Source organism: Nelusetta ayraudi, unplaced genomic scaffold, assembly GCF_046127955.1.
Source record: "Nelusetta ayraudi isolate G7.1 ecotype Tasmania unplaced genomic scaffold, CSIRO-AGI_Nayr_v1 ptg000127l, whole genome shotgun sequence".
NCBI classification, from domain to species: Eukaryota; Metazoa; Chordata; class Actinopteri; order Tetraodontiformes; family Monacanthidae; genus Nelusetta; species Nelusetta ayraudi.
The window spans coordinates 2,130,006-2,151,134 of record NW_027466177.1 but is presented as its reverse complement, the minus strand read 5'-3'; the positions used below and the strand labels follow the sequence as shown (position 1 = coordinate 2,151,134).

The 21,129-nt window shown below is 47.2% G+C and overlaps 4 protein-coding genes across 6 annotated transcripts in view; all 4 read right to left on the bottom strand.

Annotated features, from left to right (window-relative positions):
- Positions 1 to 9,245, bottom strand: part of oxsr1b (oxidative stress responsive kinase 1b) — a 29,231-nt gene extending 19,986 nt beyond the window's left edge. Inside the window, exons 1-3 of one of the 3 annotated variants that reach the window (XM_076050521.1) lie at positions 9,046 to 9,245; positions 8,496 to 8,908; positions 1,836 to 1,948 (exon numbers count right to left, since the gene is read on the bottom strand). In XM_076050521.1, the coding sequence (XP_075906636.1) occupies positions 1,836 to 1,948; positions 8,496 to 8,565 (183 nt within the window). In that variant the 5' untranslated portion in view covers positions 8,566 to 8,908; positions 9,046 to 9,245. Of the gene's footprint in view, positions 1 to 1,835; positions 1,949 to 4,392; positions 4,747 to 8,495 lie in introns of those variants that run through there. The other 2 variants (XM_076050522.1, XM_076050523.1) reach the window with 2 other exon arrangements.
- A 367-nt stretch (positions 9,246 to 9,612) lies between these two features.
- myd88 (MYD88 innate immune signal transduction adaptor) lies at positions 9,613 to 12,415 on the bottom strand. The gene is made up of 5 exons (XM_076050524.1): positions 11,926 to 12,415; positions 11,304 to 11,435; positions 10,534 to 10,711; positions 10,327 to 10,418; positions 9,613 to 10,226 (listed from the first exon to the last, which is right to left on the bottom strand). Exons 1-5 carry the CDS (start codon positions 12,236 to 12,238, stop codon positions 10,072 to 10,074), a joined length of 870 nt encoding a protein of 289 aa, XP_075906639.1. The 5' UTR covers positions 12,239 to 12,415; the 3' UTR covers positions 9,613 to 10,071.
- Positions 12,416 to 12,896: 481 nt separating this feature from the next.
- Positions 12,897 to 17,280, bottom strand: cry-dash (cryptochrome DASH). The gene is made up of 14 exons (XM_076050520.1): positions 17,065 to 17,280; positions 16,101 to 16,273; positions 15,700 to 15,793; positions 15,482 to 15,612; positions 15,242 to 15,390; positions 14,920 to 15,008; positions 14,763 to 14,836; positions 14,589 to 14,678; positions 14,436 to 14,515; positions 14,296 to 14,355; positions 14,031 to 14,188; positions 13,798 to 13,917; positions 13,538 to 13,714; positions 12,897 to 13,284 (listed from the first exon to the last, which is right to left on the bottom strand). Exons 1-14 carry the CDS (start codon positions 17,125 to 17,127, stop codon positions 13,177 to 13,179), a joined length of 1,566 nt encoding a protein of 521 aa, XP_075906635.1. The 5' UTR covers positions 17,128 to 17,280; the 3' UTR covers positions 12,897 to 13,176.
- Positions 17,281 to 17,587: 307 nt separating this feature from the next.
- map3k22 (mitogen-activated protein kinase kinase kinase 22) overlaps positions 17,588 to 21,129 on the bottom strand; it is a 32,429-nt gene continuing 28,887 nt past the window's right edge. The window contains exons 17-18 of the mRNA XM_076050519.1: positions 20,081 to 20,258; positions 17,588 to 19,709 (exon numbers count right to left, since the gene is read on the bottom strand). Coding sequence (XP_075906634.1) covers positions 19,481 to 19,709; positions 20,081 to 20,258 — 407 coding nt within the window. The 3' untranslated portion in view covers positions 17,588 to 19,480. The remainder of the gene's footprint in view (positions 19,710 to 20,080; positions 20,259 to 21,129) is intronic.

Here is a 21,129-nt window from a genome sequence, read left to right as displayed (position 1 = left end):
TACAAATATCACTGTGACATTAAGTGTGGCCGCGCGCTCCCAGCAGTTTGAGAACAGCTGTTTGACATTATTAATAGCCGACTGCCCATCTCTTCCCCACTGGGGCACCGAGTTTGTTTCGAAAAAGGAAGTAACCTTTGACCCACATCTCCACAAAGACGGTTCCCTCAAACTTCTGTTTTCACTGAGGGCAAGAACAAGCTGGTCTTTGACCATTTTACACAAGCAGCAAATCCGAAACAGGCCTTCCGGGTGTTCCCCCGGATCTTGGTTGATGCTCGGCGGAGTCCGGGGCGAAACCCCACGCCTTCTTCCAGAATCAACCCCAAAAAACCAAGAGGAAATATCCACAAGCTCCGTCGGTTGATTTGTGTAATTATTTATTCATTCTTTTAAGAGAAGCAGGCATTATAGTGGGAGCGAGTGACGCGGCAGAGGACCTTGAAACTGGCACTATTGTCACAGCACCGCGAGGCAGCACAGAGGAGCCACTATAGGAGGCGCGTTACGTCACCTCGGCCCAACACACGCTCGCTATGAGCTCACACACACACACACACACACACACACACACACACACACACACACACACACACACACACACACACAGTAACGGACGGGCATGGAACAGAGACCCTGCGGACTGAGGAAACACACGGCTGAAATCTGATCTTGTTGCTAGAAGCCTCTCGTCTCAATCTGCAATTTTTTTTGTTGCAACCCTTTAATTCTAACACATACTCTTGTTGTTACTGCTGCCGCACAAAAAAGGCACTCTCGACAAACGAAAGACTCCCCGCCGAGTCGTGAGCCGAGCGACTCGCACCCACAGATATGGAAATGTGGCGGGGGGGGGATATTATATATATATTTGAACGGTGATCGCGGTAAACAAACCCCCTCCTCGTCTTGATCAGCGAGCTTGTTTGCTCGAAAGCGCCCGTCTGTCAAGCGGCGGTGCCAGGAATAACTGCGACGCGGCGCAGCCAGTGAGGCACGACTGACAGGTTTCCGCTGGAAATTAAAAAGTGAAGTGAACAAACTCGATAAATAAAAATAAATTGTCCTTTTTATAGGCTTTTTTTTTTTTTTTTGAATTTGAAGGAAAGCATCCGCGTTAATGTAACATTTCCATGCGGTTTAAGCAAAGCAGGCTGCGGGACTGGGGGGGTACGGGAGGGGGGTGCGGGAGCAAGAAGAGGGTGGAGGGGGACCATGGCCAGGAAATCCGACCTTGCACACTTCCATGTGACCGCCTGCTCCCAGAATCCAGGAGCGACATTCCCCTGATTCATCCTCCAGGAACTGGGGGAGGTGGTCGGAGTGTGGGTGGAGGGTGGGGGGGTGATGACGCGGGCTCCCAATAGGATCGGTGTCGCCAGAGCGAGGGGTGTGGGGGAGGGGGGAGGAGGGGGCGTAATCGGCAGTTTCTTTCCCATCCAGGCCACCGGTCGTTTTCACATACGTAGCGCATTAGAACAAAAGGGAGAACGCTGGAGAGGTCGGTTGTCGCTGCCCCGGTCTGTGTTAGCAACCCACAAAGACAGAACCCGATCACCGCTATTTAACATCCAACCACCGCTCCCACCTCAAAAACCACCAAATGCACTGAAAGAATCAACTAAGACGTCGACTGGTGGTCCATAAAGCTTCCTGGCTGATCACGTGACAACGTGATACTGAGCCCTGCTTTTTGTTCTAGGGTGGCAGCAATGCGCTTCCGTACAGGAGCCACTTGGGCAGGGAGAAAAAAATAAATAAAAACAAGGGCAATGAAAAGCCAAACTGGTTCCCATCTCATTGATATAATAAAGATGGTGCGACGTGAGGCTCACCAGGAGTTCGTCCATGTTCATCTGGCACTTCTCCAGGTTGATGCGCTTGATGGCCACCTTCTCCTTGCGCGGTATGCAGTAGGCTGCCTGGACCACGGCCGTCGCCCCGCTCCCTGAAATGAAAAGAAAACAAAACAAAAAAATTAAAAATAGAAAATTAAAAAAATCTAATAGACTTTCCAACCTTCGCCTGAACGATTGGCCCCGTCGCTGAACCTCGTCTAGACTGATGGCGGCAAGATAACCAAACTTTTACTCCAAATCCCCTCGAGTTCAAACAAGGTTTAAACTTCAGTGTTTCATCCGATTTCACTTTGGCAACAGCTCAGCGATCCGTTCATCAATTATGAATCCGCTTTCCCAAATCCTGCTCGATGACGCGAGTCTGATTCCGCTGACTCTGCTGCACCTCAGTTTAAAGAGGTTAATGCCCGGCAGGGCGGAAGTTTAGTACTTATACAGATTAGAAATATAAGATTAAAAACAGATTTTTTTTTTGGGCAGGAGACTTTTTTTCAAAGACTTTTGATTCAGGCTGGAGTTGAAAGAGTGCAAAGACAGTCTGTCAATATGTAGCAAACGGAATAATAATTTCTCATTCTCCATAACGACCAGAAGTCCTCGCCTGCAGGTTGCCAGGTCCTGCATTACAGCGGCTTGTTTAATTGACCTTTCTGTGTTCCGAGCTAATAAAACACGAGCGTGCAGACTTATTTTCCCAGAGAACTCGTCACGCCCGGCGACACAAGGAGCCGAGTCTCCTCAACCAAGCGGGCTTTTCTTCACGAGAGTGAGGTGAGTCGGTTCAGTAATCTTTTCCTAACGTCCCTCATCTCGGGTTATGAGCAAATATTAACAAAGTGCTCATTGTTTGGAGGTCTATTTTTTTTTTTTTTTTTGACGCAGCCAGACGCACATGGAGCCCTAATGAGGGACGACATTCAGAAGAGAGGGAGAGAGAGGGAGAGAGGGAGAGAGAGAGAGAGAGAGAGAGAGAGAGAGAGAGAGAAACGGGGGAAAAATCATTTCCTGACTCAAAATTAAAGCGTGGCGTTGTCCCCGGAGACACGACTGCTTCTCATTTGACCGTCTTCACCCGAGTCGACACAGGGGAAACATTAATCCGCCGCCTCCATATTGCTCAAATGAAATGTTTTCCGAGATAATCTGATCGAGATTGAGACCAGATCTAGACATTTGGGGTTCGAGACCAAGACAAGACCAAGACTTTATATATCAAAGAAAAATAACAACCAAACAGAAAAAATAAAGATAAAAAAGGCCTCAGAGTCCAAGACGAGACCAAGGCCCTAAAAAAGTGCTCTCCAGACTGATCTTGAGATCAAGACCAGTCTCGAGTACTACAACACGAAGACAGACGCTAGCCTAGCCTCGCTGGCTTTGTTCTTTAAATACATCCCCGAGCATCACCTGCAGTTTGGCCTGCCTGCCTGCCCGTCTGCCTGCGACCCCCAAACAAACCTCTGGAGAGCAGCCAGCCAGCGACGGGCAGCTCAGGCCGGACCTGACCGGAGGAAGCCCGCTTTTCGCTCCGAACACAGCACAGTGTAAATCCCTCTAAACAAACAAGCGGGCCAGCCATCAGTGGGGGTCCGAAGGATGTGGACGACGGGGGTGGGAGTTGGGAGAGGTTGTTGGGTTTGGAGCGGGACGGGTCAAGAGGCCTCCGAGGCTCCACAAGCTCCTCAGACTGAAAAATAAAGAGCCTCAACCCTGCCTGGCTGCCTCCACCATCCTATACGATGACGATGAAGACCAACCAAGACCAAGACATTATCGAGACTAGAGAGTATCGAGAGATCGAGACAAGACCAAGACATGTGGGTAAATTCAATAAAGCGCTCTTGAGACCAAGACTGATCTCGAGCACTGCAAAACTACCCTCGTCATCATATTCCAAGAACAAAAATGTAGACGACGGCCCGGCAAATTCATTCGGGAGGACAGATCTTACGACACGGACACCAATTAGACAGAAATCTGCTTTCACACGTCGTGGAGATGCCACACAGACTCTGCGCTCTCCTACAAAAGCAGGAGTCCTCACAAAGCCAAGAGAGGCAGCGACTGGAGCTTTTTTTTTTCCACCGAGTCAGGCCGGCATCTAATCTGCTAAACAGTCTGGCACAAACACAAAAGGCTGCCAACAACAAGGCAGGATCGTCTTCTTTTTTTTCCCTCTCCCCCTTTTGAAAAATAAATGAATTGAGGAGCCATCGACGGCGACGCGCCAAGGACGGCAGAGATGCAAGTGGGACTTCAAAGTTTCGGCAGGGGCGGGGGGGCATGGGTGGGGCGTCTGCAGTCTCTCTCCTCCACCATCTATAAAAGGGGGCTGACAACAAGATCCCACAGTGTTTTGGAAATTCAATCTATTCATTAAGTTGCTGAGGACAAATCCAACCGCCGGTTCCAACCGTTTCGCTCATTGCATTTACTGTCAGCCACTGTCATTTACTGCCATCCCCCTTTTTTTTCTCTCTCTATCACTGCTTCTCTAGTATGCATCAACTATGCCCAGGGTTTGCAAACCCACCTTCTGTCTCCAGCTGAAGGCGGGATCACACCCTGGACATCCTCTTTACCTGCATCCATCACTCGTCTCTTCCAAGACGATTAAAGGTCTACTCCAGATGCTTTAAAAAAAGCGATGCTTTGGACACAAGAACGTTGACAAAACACTCATGATCTTTATGAAGAGACAGTCGGTGTTTTCTGTAAGCATGTTTTCCTGAAAACAATCGAGACACGGAGGGCTTCATGATCGTGACACATAAACCCGGGGCAACACGGGTTCCCTGGAGTCTGAAGAGCCAGACGGCGTGTCTCACCGGTGGCCCTCAAGAGAGCAAAAAGGTTTTCACTCGCGGGTCTTTACGACCGCTTGTGATTAAACAAAATCAAAAGGTTCATACAGGCTGCGCAGCCGTAGCTTACTTGTGTTTTTTTCCATCCGGTTCATTCATTCTAATAAAACACTCTTGCGGCAGGTAGCAGAGCTCCGCACACAGACTCAAACCGCCGAGGCCAAATCCTCGCTGCGTCTGCTGCAGCTAATGGCTGAAGCAGCGCCACAGCAGAAGGAACGTTTTTTTTTTGTTTTTTTTAAAAGATAGAAGTTGAGGCGCTGGGTGCGACATCATGTAAAGGAGAGCGACTTGAAAGGAGCGGCTCCTGGCCTCACTGCTTTGGCATCTCATGACAGCAGTTCCCTCCGCATACCTGGCCCACATTCCTCATACCATTCAAAACGCTTCACGTGACGAGGAATCACAGCGGCGATCTCGTCCTTCTGGGCCCCATTACTTTGATCCGACAGGCAGATAAGCCGCGTGGGACGTTCCTCAAATTCTTTGCATTTTATCTAAATTTCCATTGAATGATGAGATAAGACAGCGAACTGACGACGATGACAATAACAAAAAAGACGAGGCAGGGCAGCAGGAAAGCAAAAGGCTTCCTGAATGGTGTGTCACTGTGCTTGGTGGCCAATGAACTCTGACGAGGCTTCCTGAATGGTGTGTCACTGTGCTTGGTGGCCAATAAACTCTGACTAATACAGAAGGAGAAGTTGTCCAGTTCTGATGACGCCGCAAATGGTGCAGCATCGCAACCAAACGCTCCCTGCCTGGAGGATCCCGCCCCTTTCATCCCAGAAGGATGCCGAGCGGAGCCCCGGACACTTGAGACTGGCTGAAAAAAGATTTCTAAGATAGATTGTGAGATGGCGAGAGTTGAGTTGATCAATAAATCCTGGAGAAAAGTTGGGTTTTTGGGGGGACGATTTTCCCTGGATGGGAAAAATGTGCGAATGCCGGGAGTGACGAATTTCCAGCCCGGATTCATCAGCACCGGCGATCGGGCGTCCGATACCCAAAGAGAGGCGGCGAGCAGCACTGTTTTCTTTCTTTCTGTCTTTTTTTTTTCCTCCACTGGACCCCATCCAGCGTGATCCAATGCTCAGTGGGCTGAAAAGAGTGGGTGTGAACTATGTAATAACAGCTCCTCTCTCCCTGGGTGAGTTACCAAAACAATAGCTCTGCTGGCTGTGCACGCAGGGCCATCCTCTCCACGCCAATCTGGGCACCAGAGAGCTGTGGGCAACATCTGGAGTCATAGCCGAGCCGTCCAATCAGCTCGCCTTGCGCTCGTTCAGCAGCGCACACGCACAGGCTGCAGGTACATTCTACCCAGAATGCATTACCAACAGACTTACATGCTCATTCCCCCCCTCCCACTGCTGCCGCTGTCTGCCGAACCGTTAACCGTGTTTGTATTATTGTATGTTGTGCTGTTGAGTGACCGCTACAGCTGCACAGTAAATTGCTCCACAGGGACAATAAAGACTCCTTGATCTTTGAACTTTTGATTTTTTTTTCCCAAACTCATCCCAAAAGCCATCTAAATAAAGCTTAACTGCAAAGAACTAATTTGGAGGGAATTGCCCTGTGTGGTTTTTAACTTCGAAGCAAAGCTGACTTTCAATTTTTGTTGACTTTTTTTTTTTTATTCATCCTGATTACAAAAAAATTATAACAACACAGCTCTGATTCTGGGCCCTCCATATTCCATAGCATGATAAAAGCAGCAGCTGTCGAGTTCATTCTCTCACTATCCTCACAGCTAATGCAACAAGGACAATGCAGCAATTCTGACCTTATGCTCGACTTTCTGAAGGCTGCGCTGGTCAAAAAGCAATCATCAAAGATTTGCTGAGAGTGTGGAGAAAAAGAGAGAGGCCCCCACTGGACTCTTGGCGAGGAGGGCTTAATGTGAACAGAAGCAGATGCCAATGTTGAGGTTATTTCTTGTTTTGCCACATGTTCACAATGAACCTGGGAAACAGCGCTGTGTGAGTGCAGCTAATTGAGTTCCATAAAAAGTGCAGCAACTCGCTGAGATTTAAGGGAAGAGTGTATAAGCAGCTTCCAGTTCCTTTATTAAAACCAGGCGAGCAAAATCGGTTAAAGGCGTTATTAATTTCCAAAACAACAACAAAAAAAAAAACTGTTGTTCATCATGATCTTTGGGCCAAACCCCGAGTAAACACGCCGCAGACCAACCCTGAAATAGCCCTACCAGTTTTAAAACGTGTGCAGGCAATCCGTGTGACAGCAAAATGCCACAGAACTGGTTCCTGCACAAGAGGGGCTTTTTCTCTGAGCGCACTCTAAATGGCAAGACAGCAGATTGTGGGGTGCGCCTGCCTGGATCAAAAACTTTTTTCCAAGAAAATTGGTGAACAGAAGTGGCTTGGATTTACATCCAAGTCGTAGGAAAATACACAAAAAGGTCAATTTCGGTTGCGCAGAATGGAGCCTCTGTAAACAAAGATTCCCTGCGGAGGAAGCTCACACTGCCGGGGTAAAAGTAAACCAGAGGCACAAACTAAGTGATTTGGGGGAGGACAATACTTTACTTATACGCTTAAAACACTCCCTCGTATTCTCAACCCCGTCCGAGCGAGACCAGGGAAAGCAGGTCAGCTATTTGTGGGGTGGGACATTTCAGAGCTTTGCGAGTAAAATCTGTCATTCCTCAGGCTGCACAACATGGGAGCGAGTAACAGGGCTCACCTCAGTGTAATTCCAAAGGAACTTCATGCCTTCCAACAAGGAAGGGTTTAACATGACATAAATAAATTAGCATTTAGGGAGAAGAAAATCAAGTACAACATCATTGGGGGGGGGGGGGGGGGGTGTTGTTGCTGAGTAAATAAGCAAAGAGCTTTTCCATTATTTGAGAAGAACGTGGTTTGAAGCTTTACAACTCTAATTAATTCTGTCCAAATGGGTTCACGCATAACTGGATTAATGCGGCCAGTCAATTGCCTGTACAAATAACCCTCCTCCAAGAGCGAGCACGAGTTATTCGCTGTCAGCAGACCGCAACAGGTTCTGGGGGTTGCGTGAGGAAAAAAGTTCAATGCGTGAATATTCAATGTGGTTAATTGTGAAATACATGGGCCCTGGGAATAAACGCACAATTGCATATTTATAACGTTTAATTAGGTATGCAACCTTATTTACTTGACTAAACATTACGGCCAAGCACCTGCACGTTACATGATCCTTTACGATGCCATAGCGCACATGAGAATCTTTAAAAGGCATTTAATAATAATAATAATAAAAATAAAAAATAAAATAAAAAGTCAAGGCAAGCATTTTTAGACATGTCACGAATATTGATTTTTAAGGAGAAAATATAGCTACTATAGTCTTCACATACTGGTCTTTGTATCTAAAACAATACACTCTTAATTGAAATAGCGTTTGACAAGATTCTTAATGGAAAAATAGCTCATTTTCCAGCGCAGACCGATGGGGCAGTAAAGTCGCGCTCTTGTCGCTCGTTTACCACCACGGCACAGCCCCGGCGGACGGGTAGCCACTAGCGCCTTGACGTATTCCTCTGACTTCGGAGTCACAGCGCCGCCCGGCTCGGACCGCCGAGTTGATTCAAACGCAATGAACTCAGCGGCGAGGCTGCCTACCGGCGGCCGACCGGCGGCCGACCGGGGAAGGATGCCTTCAGCCCGGCCGACACACCGCCTACCCCCCTCCGAAAAACGATGACAACCGTTGGTGTTTGGCGAGCGAACACTTGTGTGAAGCTAGCGAGCCAAATGTCACTCACCAATGACTTCGTGAAGCTCATAGTCGTCTCTGTTGATGGACCAGGTTTGGGAGCTCGGGTCCTCCGACATGACTGGAGGTGAGGGGGTAGTGCGGTCGTCCTCACGCCGAACTACGGGGCTGAGTGAGTCCACAGACAGTGCGTGAAAAAAAAGAAGTCCGAGTAATCCAAACAGGAACGAGCAGGGCGACACTTCCCCTTCTTTGCGGATCCCGCAAGCGCTCCTGTCATTCCCAAAGTTTGACACCAGCCTAGCAGCCCCGCCTACCGCATTCCTACTGAGCAAATGTGGTCCTTCCCGGCGGACATATTGGGTGTGGGGACGTCAGAGCGCATTGCACCGAGGCATGAACCCGTACAAAGGCGCCGGTTAGCGCGGATATAGGCTGAGCTACAGGGTGTTCAGGGACCACCTGTACAAGACAAGACAACCAATATGTTTTTATTATGATACGTGTTCACACACTGGGTATGTTTCAGAGCTTCTTGGCACAGTGGAAACACCGCTCAGTGTTACAACATTAGCCAAAACATGAATCAAGTCGCTCACTTCCGCCAACACTTTCGACAATGGCGACAGCTGTGTCAGAAGGCAAATATTCCCCGAGCTTATCCTCAAAGGCGGTCGATTTATTTTCCCTCTGACACTCCACAGAAATGTCTTGTTATATGTCACATACAGAATTAAAGTTGCTGCCCTTTAAACCTGAGACGTTTCGATTGCCGAGGCGTGTTTTACCGTCAAAAAGGGGCTGCGCAGAGTTACCTTAAAGACAGAACTCGGGGTTTTATTATATAAATTAAAGAGCCCATGAGAGGAGGCGTGTCCCTAAGCAACCACGCTGTTTCTTGATTGGACAATGTCGCGCATGCTGCTCTGTTACCGAATGCCCATATGGTTGCAATGTTCTGTGCCACAGCGTGTTATGCAGCAGTTACGAAATCACGACACCTGCTGGCCAATTACAGAAATGACCATGCTTTCACGATAGTCCCTTATGTTATCTAATATAGTTAGATAGTTACTGTAAATTTAAAAGGCAGGCAATCAGAAGTGTGAAATTTTTTATGAAAATTATATGCAGACATTTTGTAAAGGCAAGAATAAAATCCACTGTAATAGAAATGTCATATAAAAAATTTAAAAAAATCTTGAATGATACTGAAATAAAAACTGCTCATCCTCTCGAGATGGAATGGGTCTAAAATACATCCAGTACAACAATGCTAATACAAAAGTACTTTTTTTTTTTTTGCCCTCCCTGACCCACTTTGGAAATGTTCAAATTTATTCACAACACAAATAAGCACATTCTTCATAACTCATTGTCAGAGTGGCACAGCGGCACTAATGAGAATGAACTTTGCTGATAGCTGCAGTCATAGTGGATGAAAAGTGTCATTATGACACTAGGAAAAAATGTAGTCAGCATATAACCAGTGTTGCAGCATTATAGTACATGCATATCATGAATGCCAAGTAGACTTTGCCAGTGGCGCATTTGTAGCAGGCAGCTGTCCAGTGATCCTCTTGATGGAGTAAAAAGGCCTCTTTCAACATGATTGGGTCTCTTGATCAGGGCTTCAACAGAGCTTTGGCTAGCCGGACCCAGAACCACGATTGTGTGCAAGGCCGGGTGTAATCGCACAAGGTGAGGAAGCGGAGGATGGTGGGGAACTTCTTTTTCATGGGCTTGTACTTGACTGGAATGAGCCGTTTATCCCGAGCACCTGAATTGGCAGGAACACAGTGAACAGGCTCAATGCAAAATCGTACGTGGATACAATGGGAAATTAAGGACATATTGAACGGGGGAATAAAAATACGTACCAGGTGAGAGGCTGAGTGCAAACTTTGTCTGAAAGTCACAGGCGTCGCTGTCGAGGTATTCGTCAGAGATCACCACCACCATCTTCTTGCATCTGCACAAAGTGTCTTGCATCAACGTTGTGTTGATTTAAAGACCGTGGCTAGCTGTGTTCACACAAGTCTGCGAGTCTTTTCGGTTTTTAAGCTTGAAAATTAAAGATGACGTACCTCTTCTCAATGAGTTCGCTGGTGATGCTCCACACGCAGGAGCCTGGGAGAACATCCCTGTCAAACACGCACAGCTTCAGCTTGTACTCAGTCTGCTCCAGCTGCCGGATCATCTCGTGGACGAACTTCAAGTCACTCGGGCAGTAGCAGATGAAGGCATCAAACAGCTCAGGGGTCCCTGGAAAAAATATGGCGTGTAAAATAAAATCAGCCAGACTCCGACACAGCGCTGTTGTTGTTATTACGGCAAAGTATAGCGCTGCCCATTGCAGCGCAGCACATCTTTTACCAAAAGCGGAACAAATTGCATTACACAGAAAAGGAGATTAATTACCAAGGAATGTAATACAGACTCAGTGGGTGGGAGACAAGAGCAAAGTTAAAAAGGAAGTGAAACGCAACAGTTGTGGTGTGTGCATGTGATAAGTATCAGATCGCTTATCTGATTCGATATCATAGGGGCCTCACCGAAGGAAGCTATGCTTGTGTCAAGTGCTGCAGGTTGCAGTACCAGCCACCGAAAAATTGTTAAAGCAATCGCTGTGATATTTGAAGCAACATTTAAAAACATTGAATGAATGTCGGTGGGCAAGGTGTGTTGTTTTGTTTATTTTGATCGTGTCATCCAACTCCCATTTATGCAGGAATTTGTGAAGAAATTTTACACTGACTGCCCGTCTTGTGAAGGTGATGCAAGATGGATAGCAAGCCATTAAGTTCTGCGATTTATTCATTTATTAAAATAAAAAACTGAAGCAGGAAGCACAGACCATCGGGGTCATCCTCCAGGGTGAGGCCGACCCTCTGGGTCGTCCGGGGGAGACAGCTGTCAACCTCGTCGACCTGCACAGGCGGCTCTGCCTCCTTCTTCTGCCTCTCCTTGTACTTCTTCACATCCTCATCTGGTGTCAGACAGAAGCAATGCGCAACCGTGTAAATTACCAAGCAGGATCGGAGATGATTACACAAAATGCCTTATACTTCCACACGAGCCTTAAGTCATATCGTTGGTGGACATACAGTATCTTTCTTTCTTTTCTTTTCTTTTCTTACAATACATTTCTGACTTGATGATCAGCCTGGACTCTGTTCTTAGGTAAACAAGTACTCGAAAAAATGAATTCGATATAACCCTGACCCTTGGACAGTAGGAACAAACTAGTAGGATCACTGATCTCACCCTGGTCATCCAAGGGACAATTTTCAGATCATACCAAATTCAACATCGAACTGAGGAAGGTAGACAGAAAATATTGTCAAAGCTTTCTAGTTGCGTAAACAAACCACTTCCTGTTCGGGAAATGACTGGAGCGTAACACCGCGATGAACCGTCATCAGGCTTGAACTGCTTGAAATGCTGTGTGCGTGACCCAATGACACCCCGAGTCGCACCTATCAAAGGCCGGAGATCCTCCACGATGTCGTTCCGCTCCACCTCGGCCAGGATGGACAGCAGCTTCCCCACCGAGGCGTCGGAGCAGCGGGCCTGCCACTCCTCCAGCACCGTCGCCGTGGGGTTCCTGGCCGCCTCGTAGTTCTTGATCTCCAGGTAGGTGAAGTCCATGGCCTCGGCCACCACCGACCAGTCCGCCGCCACGGCTGTCCTGGGATTGAGGTAGAGACCCAACTTCTTCCGGCAGCTCACGTTGAGCGCGACGAGCGGAACCGACCACAGCGGACGGTCCTCCGAGCCGCAGTCTGCCATGGCTGGAGGTTTCTTCCCCGACACCAGCGGCCACTCACTGACTCAGCGGGACGACATGGTGAACGAGAGAAGCGAAGAAGAGAGGACGTCGCGACGGGTATCTAACTAACTAACTAACTAACTAACTGGGTTGAGAAAGTCAACTTACTTCGCCAGGTGGAATTTAGAGGAAGTGACGCTAACTGGCGGGCGGGCACTTGGGGGCGGAGTCGCACTTTCCAAACAGGAAAAAAAAAAAAAGTGCACTTCCTCCAGTGCACTTTTTTTTTATTTTTAACCTTGTTTTATTACAGATAAGCGACTAAGAAAATAACAAACAAAAAAAGTGAAAATAAATAGCAAACAAATACATTGAACGATGTGTTGAATGTTGCTTTTTGGTAAGTGACACTTTCTTGTTGCCAAACGCAACTGTCTAAATATTGACTGCGTCAAAAGTATAATTTTGACGGAGGTATTTGTTAATTTCCCAGTTGAATCGGCCCCCTGACCGGATGTGACTAATCTAGTCTCTAAAGATTTTATCAAAACATCCCTATACTGTTTTGCACGTGATGGGTCATTGTTATTTGTTTTGTTTTGCTTTAACATTGAGATTGTGAGTGCCGTTAATACAGAAAAAGTAGGAAGAAGGAAGGACAAAAACTGGTCACCAAAGTGTAATTTAACTCTTTTATTTTGTAACAGTCTCTATAAATTAAGAGCACAGGCTGTGATCGCTTCACCGCACAAAACCATGACTGACTTTCACCATTGCGCAACAGGAAGAGTCAAAACCTCCAGCAGTGTTGCACAGAAAGTCAATAGTCTCTGAGCTCCAGATGGGTCACGTATTTCTTTGCAGCGCACCAGTCACTGCGTGTCACACGTTTTCCCGCAACAGTCTGCAGTTGCACTGCGCACTCCGAGCATCCATCACCACTCTGCGTTTTTGCAGACTACAGGTTTTTGCTTCTGGAGAAGTAAAAGTCGATTCCCCTGTCGCGATGCTGTTTGGGAGTCTGCGAGGGGCCCTTCTTTCCTCTCGGCGAAGGTCCTGCGCCACCCTGCAAGGATGAAAAATTAAAATGATGTTCATCCTTGATAGTGATATTCATCCCTCATGTTATTGCCCAGTTTGGGTTGAAAACAAAGTTTGCGACGTCAAGACATCTCAAAAGACGAGACAATCTCCTGCATTTAAAAAAAAAAGTGGTTTGAAGTGAAGCTACTTGAGTAAATGTGTTTCTTCCCAACTGTGTCTGTTGCTTAACGCAGCACAGTCGAGTCCCCCACTTCCCCTTTCTCAAACACACACACCGGTTTCTTGCCCACGTGTCTGCTCCATTCAGGCGCGATGACGATGGGGGTTGGGTACGTCTCACCGAGGGACACGTCGGCGTGCGACAGCGCGGCCGAGCTGAGGGTCCAAGGCGTGTGCACGTCGGCGCCCTTGATGCCCTGCAGCTCTGGGACCCACCGGCGTACGTAGTCACCCTGAAGGAACCAGGCAAAGGAACGCTGATTATTCCGTTTTCGCTGTTTCGCCCCCACACCTGCTGCCGCAGACCGCATCTTACGTTGCTGTCGTAGTCGAGGCCCTGCTTTATCATGTTGAACTTCCTGTTTTCTCTGGGGTCATTGCCTATGCCAGCGCTGTACAACCAGTTGCCGTAGTTGCTGCAGACGTCATGGTCAATCTGTTTCGACAAATAACCAAACAACAATAACAGTATGTGAAACCGAGACATTTTTTTTTTCCCTCTCTACTTCAGATCTTAAATCAAAATCAAAACTAGCAGCGGCTGCTCACCAGAAGGTATTCAAACCACTCGGCTCCCATCCTCCAGTCCAGACCCAGGTCTTTGGTGAGGAAGCTGGCAACGTTTTGCCGCCCCCTGTTGGACATGAAGCCCGTCATGGCCAACTCTCTCATGTTGGCATCCACAAACGGCACCCCTGTTCGGCCCTCTGCGGTCACAAATGGCACAAGATTTGAACCGCTGATTTAGGCGCTGGTAGAGACGGCAGGAAATAACAAGCGGAAAGGAGCTGAAAGTTACCAAAAAGGCACAAACCTTTCCACGCATCGAAGAGCTTCATGTCCGTTTTCCATGCCACAGATTTGTCTTGTAGTCCTAAGATAAAAAAGGAAGTATTAGTTTCAGATTCATTTTCTGCATGACGCTGATTGAATTCACAGGTAAAGCGATTGTACCTTCCACTCGAAACAGTCTGTTCCCGTACTTGACGGCCACAAACTTGAAGTAGTCCCTCCACAGAAGCTCAAAAATGACCCTGTACGAAGGCAACATGAGCAGTCAGAAAAAGATAAGTAATATATTCTCATGCTTTCTACCTGTCGACTCACCAGTAGGTGCTCTGATTGGCCGTTCGCTCCTTCTCGTATTGCTGGATCTGATGATAAATATACCTTGGAGAAATGCAGCCCAACGCTAACCTGCCAACAAAAAAAAAAAACAACGTAACTTTGCATTGAGTAATATTCTGAATGATGTAGCTTCTGAAAGACTCATTCACTTACCATGGTGCAAATTTAGTCGAATAATCTACGCCAATCAAGCCGTTACGAGTCTCCTTGTAAGATGCGACCGCATTCTGTTGAGCAGAAAATGCACTCATTAAATAACAAAATGGCACAGCTGGTGATGTAACAGAGGTGTGATGGAAGACAGACTCACAGTGTCCCAGAAATAGTGTTTGAGTCGGGCCAGAGCCTGACTTTCACCACCGCTGCAGGGGAAGGCCGAGCGAGGATCAGCGGGAGACTCTGTCATTCATCAAACGGAAAGGAAAGGGGGGGGGGGAGAAGAGAGTGAGACACAACAGGATAGCTCACATGTAAGGTGAGAAGTGTTCTGAAGTACCATGTAGTTACTTTATAAAAAAAATAATAATAAGAGGGCAGGGTTGTCCATGGGGACGTCTATGCACAGCGCCTTGCCCTTTTTTTTTTTTTTTTTTTTTTTATTTTGAAAGAGCTAAAGCACCAAGAAGATTCACCTGTGCCCTGCAGTTCCTCTGCTGTGGGAATGGCTCCTTCTTCCAGCCCTTGGGGGAGAGGCTTCAAGCTCCCAGGACTTGGGAACACAGGCCTCACCCTGCTCTGGCTCTCCACCGCCTTTCTGAACTGAGTGTACACATCCGGCAACCTGTAAATACACACACACACGCACACACAAGGAAGGATTTAGGTTTTGATGCAAGACTTGAATGTCTATGTGTAAATGCATCCGCTCTAACCTGGCTATGTGATTGAATGGGAGATCATCTCTGTGGTACAGCGTAGATCCCCAGCAGGTGTGAACTCGGACCTTCATCCGCGCGCACACATCTCTCACTCGCTTCTCCACGTTCAGTTCTTCCGACGTCACCTGCGCATTGGAAACGTGACGGCAACGATGTAACCATGGTGGAACCGACGGAGCGATGGGCATGCGGCCGTGGCGGCGTCACCCTACCTCTTCGTGAAGGGCCACGGTGCTGACAGAGCCCAGGTGCTTGATGAGATCAGCAACAACCTCCTCCGGCTTTCCCCGCCTCACCACAAGGTTACTGTCAGACGTGCAAAAACAACGAGTAGGCGCACACTGACGTCAGACTGTGCCAGGAGGGCAGCAAAGTGCCCCTTCCATGGAAAATAAATTTGGCACAGCAGTGAGTGCAGCACTTGGTGTGATCACGACTTTAAAATCGATGCAGGTGTTTCCTGATTATGTCACAACCGCTACAAGTTTTTGAAACATTGTGCATAATAATTGTTGCATGTAGATATCGAGTGGTTCCTCCATAATGTGGGTAAAGTGAGCACAACATGCGTACTAATATACATACAAAACTGTAAGCGATCAACTGTCGTTACCTGCCCTTGTTGAGTAATGTGTCTCTGAGATCTCTGACACTCTCAAGTAGGAAGCGCAGGCGGAAAGGCCCAGTCTTTGGTAGGTTGTAGTTGTATGTTCCCACATAGTGCCTCGGGTCGAAGCAGTACAGTGGCACAATGTGCTCGGCATTTCTCTGGGCCCAGTGGAAGAGCTGTGTGAAAAGAGTAGAGGCATGTTTGCTGACACCATCTTCTCTTGTAGTGGTAGACTTATGGGAAAAGGGCAACTTCGTGAGTAGAATTCAAAGAATACTACAGTGCAAAACTGCATCGGGGAAAAATAAAATGTTTTTGAGTCTATTCAAACTCTTACACAAATGTATTAAATATAAATATAGCTGCAGTTCGAGCAACTGCATCGTTGCAACATACCGTGTCAATGAGGGCAAGGTAAACACAAGCAAAGTTCAGATTTTTAGATAATTATATACTCTCTTTTTTTATTATTAGACTCTGTTACTCAAATTATGCAGTTCTGCTTGATGAATTTAGTTTTTCCACAATTATCTTATTTTGAAAATCTGCCAGAAGTCACAAGTCTTTAAAAATACAAACGGCATTTCACGGTTAAATTATTGAAAGCGGAAGATAACATTTTCATAGATATTTTCATGTTGTAACTGTGCATTTCAAGAAGTCCGTTTTCTTTGAGACGTTCAGAGTATTTTGCCACGGAATCAAACCGGAAGTGTTGCTGCTGTTATTGTTGTTGCTGCCGCAGCTGCTGCTAGCGTGCCCTAAGTAGCCTCGTGCTAGCGGTAACTTACACAATAATACGTTCAAATCGTCATTCTCGTGCGATCGTAAAGGCAAACGACACTTCCCATACAGAAAACGAAGAAAACATCCACTGCCACAACAACACGTTTCGCTTTCCGCTCCTGTCAAACAGCAAACAGCGCGTTCCGTAATCACGTCTTCGCGCAAGCAACTATTGTCTCACCTCGTTGTCACAGAGCCGCAAGTCGTTTCTCAGCAAACATATGACTGTGCGCGGCGTAGCCATTCTTTCTGCGTTAATACAGAAACAAAAATAGCTGTTTGGGAAGCGCCGAACTCGTTGTTCCGTCGAGAACGTGAACCCAGTGAGCGTCGACGAGCTAGTGGCGTTCCTGCTGCTGCAGCCCTGCTCACGTTTCCAGACACGGAGTTACAAAACATGAGCTTTTGTAAGGCGGTTGTCTAACAGCCCAGTCAGTGTCTGACAACAGGGACAACTTTCAGCACATTAGTGCTATATGAGATGTGCCCGTGCGATTTGTCACTATTTAAAGTAATAATCGTGTTGCTATTCACGAACTGTCCCAATTTATTGAAATCCATAAATGTGATATGAAATAAAGTCAATGGCGTTGGATAAGAATCAAACGGAAATCAAGTTGTACATTTCGGAAGGGCAATGGCATCATTTCTAATCCCATTTCATAACCAAGCAGGGAAATATACAATGACTACACGAAAAAGGGTCTTGGACTTTGGTTTTTATTAAGTTAAATGTACAAAAGTGTCCTGTTTTATGTCATGTCTCAAGGCTTTGTCATTGAGACAACACAAACGCTGTCCCCATCAAAAGCCTCACCTTGTCATAGGGCCCTCTGCTGTCAAGGGCATTTCACTGCACAACCAGCATGAGCATGTGACAAATTCTAGTTCTTTAACAATCATACAATCTCCTGTCCTGAACACAGCGCAGTCTATTGTCTAACATGACTCGTTCAGACAGATGTGTATATTGTGCAGAGAAATTAAAAGAAGAAGTGCAGAACCACTTGTATTTACAGTATAATCCTTTATTTCCTGTATAAAAGAACAGCAAATCTTGTGTGTGCTCTCTGGCGAACAGCTGTTCACGAAAGCTTTTCACTTTGGCAGTGAACATTTGTGTTTACAAGCAGGTTCGGTTAAGGCACTGACGAGAGTTTGTAAAAAAAAAAGAAAAAAAAAAGAAAAGAAAAAAATAATAATAATAATTTGATCATTCCATAAGTGCCACTGCGTGCCGCCACACCTCCAACACACTTCGCTTTGCCCCCCTCGTCGAACGAACCACGTTCGAGAGCACGCCGTCCGGCTCACACTTTACAACTTTACCATTTTTCCTGCCACGTCAGACTTCATCTCACGCCATCATGCGCACAGGTACACGACTGATGAAGACTTCAGTCTGTTGTTCGTTGCAAAAAAACATTACACAATGAGACGCCGATGCATCAGATTTGGTCCTGTGCCGTCCATAGTGCACAAAGCTGCCATACTTTAGTAAAGGCTACAGGGCTCCGAGGTGATAAAGAAACAATCCAGCGTGGCTAATACTGCAACTCTACGTTGGCCCTTTTTTTTTTTTTTTTTTTTTGCGCCGCCGGGGGTTTCTGTCGTCAACTTTTCTTTGGCCACTTTATTTTTTCCGAGGACCCCCACGGCCTGCGGAATGGGAAGCTGGAATGGATGTCACAGACTCCAACGGTAGTGTTGGTATTGCTTAATTTAAGACATTGCACAATGCAATGCACAGGTTTTGGTTCTTGTTTCTCACATTTTACATCAGAAACAAACGACACGATTTTGCGTATGAAATCATACAAAAACAAACAAAGAAAAACGCATCTAATAGAAAAATATCTCCTCCGTTGATTATCCTGCATGATGGAAAAGCTTCAATGCATGATATCAAAAGTGCAACGTTGACAATGTTTTTTGTTTTTTTTTTTCAAATGGGCTTGTGGGCGCTGTGAGAAAAAGGTGACGCAACCTTCTACTGCAGTTTCTTTTGTACAAATAAAGTCATTCTGACTTACAAATTCTTATTGTAAGGCGTTGGCAAAATAAAACAACAAGAAAAAAAACATACATTTACAATTTTCTTTTTACGGTGACAGTAGAAAACCCATTATAAGGTTAAGTTTCTATGCGTTACTGTCTGTCATATAAAAATATTATAGCGTCCTAATTTTCGCCTACAGCTAACGTCGCCTGAACGGTGATCACAGTCACAATTACGCAGCGTCCGGCTCGACTCGGGACGCTGGTTCCGCGACAGTAAAGGAGTGTTTGGACCCAGGAGACTCGAGACGCAGAGCGCTCTCCCATTTGGGTCACGTTTCCTGCTCTTGTTTAAAGGACAGCAGTCTTGGTTTTCCCTCTTCGCAGGTCGAATAGGAACAACCTGGCATCCCTCTTGGCAAGGCAAACACTGGTTATAGACGGCATGGCAGGAAGTTGAGGTGACGCTGAGCCCTGGAGAACAACGGTGGCGGCTGCGGCGGCGGCGGCGGAGGTGGTGGAGGCGGGGCTTCCAGGGGGCGGGGCGGGCCAGAGAGGATAAGGGGAGAGGAAGGAGGGGGAGGGGCTCCGCGGGGACTTCAGAAGCTGCCCTGCACGAAGGGGTGGCACAGCAGGGCGTCCGCCGTCGGCCGCCACTTCTCCTCCACGAACACCTGCCGCAGGAAGTCCCTGCAGGAGTCGGACACGCCCTCGGGCAGCGTGGGCTTGGTGGGCTGCGTGGCGATCTTGAAAATGGCTGCCATGGCTTCGTACTCGGCCCACGGAGGCTTCTGGGTCAGCATCTCCACGACAGTGCAGGCCACACTCCTGAGGACACAGGAGGCAGTCGTGAGGATTTAATGTCCACGTTTTAAGTTTGTAAGTAACTTTTATAACAACTTGCAGCGTCGACGTCTAATATCCCTTATGTGTGTGAAAGTGAAGGAAACAGGTGGTCCAGACAGAAGATAATGATTTACCAACCCGATTACAAGCTCAATCCTACTGTGCATGTTAATTCATTCCATCTGCTATGAGGTTACAACATGCTCAGAGTTGCAGAGCATCAGATTCCTCTACTTCTTTTATTACTTTATCTTCACACACTAATAAAATAAAAATCATTGTAAAATGTATAAACTATGGTCATAAAGTCTGGTTATCTAAGCATCATTATCTGATCTTATCTTTTCCCTTACCAAACATCAGCTTTGCGTCCGTAGCCCTCCCCGTTAATCACTTCGGGGCTCATCCAGTAGGGGGTGCCAGTGACAGACTTGATGCCCGTGCCGGACATGCAGATGGTCTGGATGCGTTTGCTGGCGCCGAAGTCGCCCAGCTTTACGTTCCCTGATGAGTCTCTCAGGATGTTAGCACCTGATGGGGCCAAAAAAAAAAAAAAAAAGAAATTAGCTCAGGTGTCACTGAAGAGACAACAAACTTTGACTGAGGGAACAAATGAGAGGAAAATGGACATTTTTGCTTGTAGAGGCCATGATGAAACGCTGGCATTATGACTGAATGACGCTCTAATTCTTGCAGCTATAATATGAATATTAAAACCAACGCGAGTGCGTCACACATCCAAAAATAAAATCCCCAACTGGCACCACGCTGACCAAAACTCCACACTCTTTCCTCCTCCTTCAGTAATTTTCCAACTCTGGTGGCGGTGTCTCTCCCACTTCCTTCAGCTTTCATGGGCTTGATGGGTGACTAATGTGCACCGCCACACTGGGCTCGACAGACAGGGGGGGTGGGGGGGGTGGTGGGCTGGCTGAAGGGAAGAGGTTGAGAGAGAGTGACCCTCCAAACTTCCCACATCTTCGGCCCGTTTTCCACCTCTGCAGCCTCCCCGTAAATTGACTCAACGCCTCCGACTCCTTGGAATGCCCGACATACGGAAACGGTCGAGTCCAATGTCACCGACGCGATGCCAAGTTCCGTCCCAGAAAGGCATGTGCTGACGCCGTCGTTTCTTCAACCGCGCACAGAGGAGCTCTTGTGCGGCGGGGATGAGCACGCCGGCTGCCGTCTATTACACACCCAGAGCGTTTCTGAGTGGGAAAAAAAAAAAATCCCACCCACTTTTCCTGTGAGACCGACTATCTATTTTTCTCCCCCCCACCAGACAGCACATTTTCCCCTCTTTTCTTGGCCGCAACTGCTGCGACTTGCAAAAGCTGCTGCCGGCCAAACTAAAGCGTCTCCATCCGGTGCCGGACATTTTTAGCTCGGCTGATTCCGT

Excerpts from the sequence above, each read along its gene's own strand:
- myd88 (XM_076050524.1), bottom strand. The coding sequence starts at position 12,238 with ATGGCAGACTGCGGCTCGGAGGACCGTCCGCTGTGGTCGGTTCCGCTC. Across the intron at positions 10,712-11,303 it reads CCTGGAGGATGACCCCGATG|GGACCCCTGAGCTGTTTGAT; the intron begins GTCTGTGCTTCC and ends TATTTTTTCCAG. Across the intron at positions 10,419-10,533 it reads AGCGAACTCATTGAGAAGAG|ATGCAAGAAGATGGTGGTGG; the intron begins GTACGTCATCTT and ends CACTTTGTGCAG.
- cry-dash (XM_076050520.1), bottom strand. The coding sequence starts at position 17,127 with ATGGCTACGCCGCGCACAGTCATATGTTTGCTGAGAAACGACTTGCGG. Across the intron at positions 15,613-15,699 it reads CCGTGGCCCTTCACGAAGAG|GTGACGTCGGAAGAACTGAA; the intron begins GTAGGGTGACGC and ends TCCAATGCGCAG. Across the intron at positions 15,391-15,481 it reads CCATTCAATCACATAGCCAG|GTTGCCGGATGTGTACACTC; the intron begins GTTAGAGCGGAT and ends GTGTATTTACAG.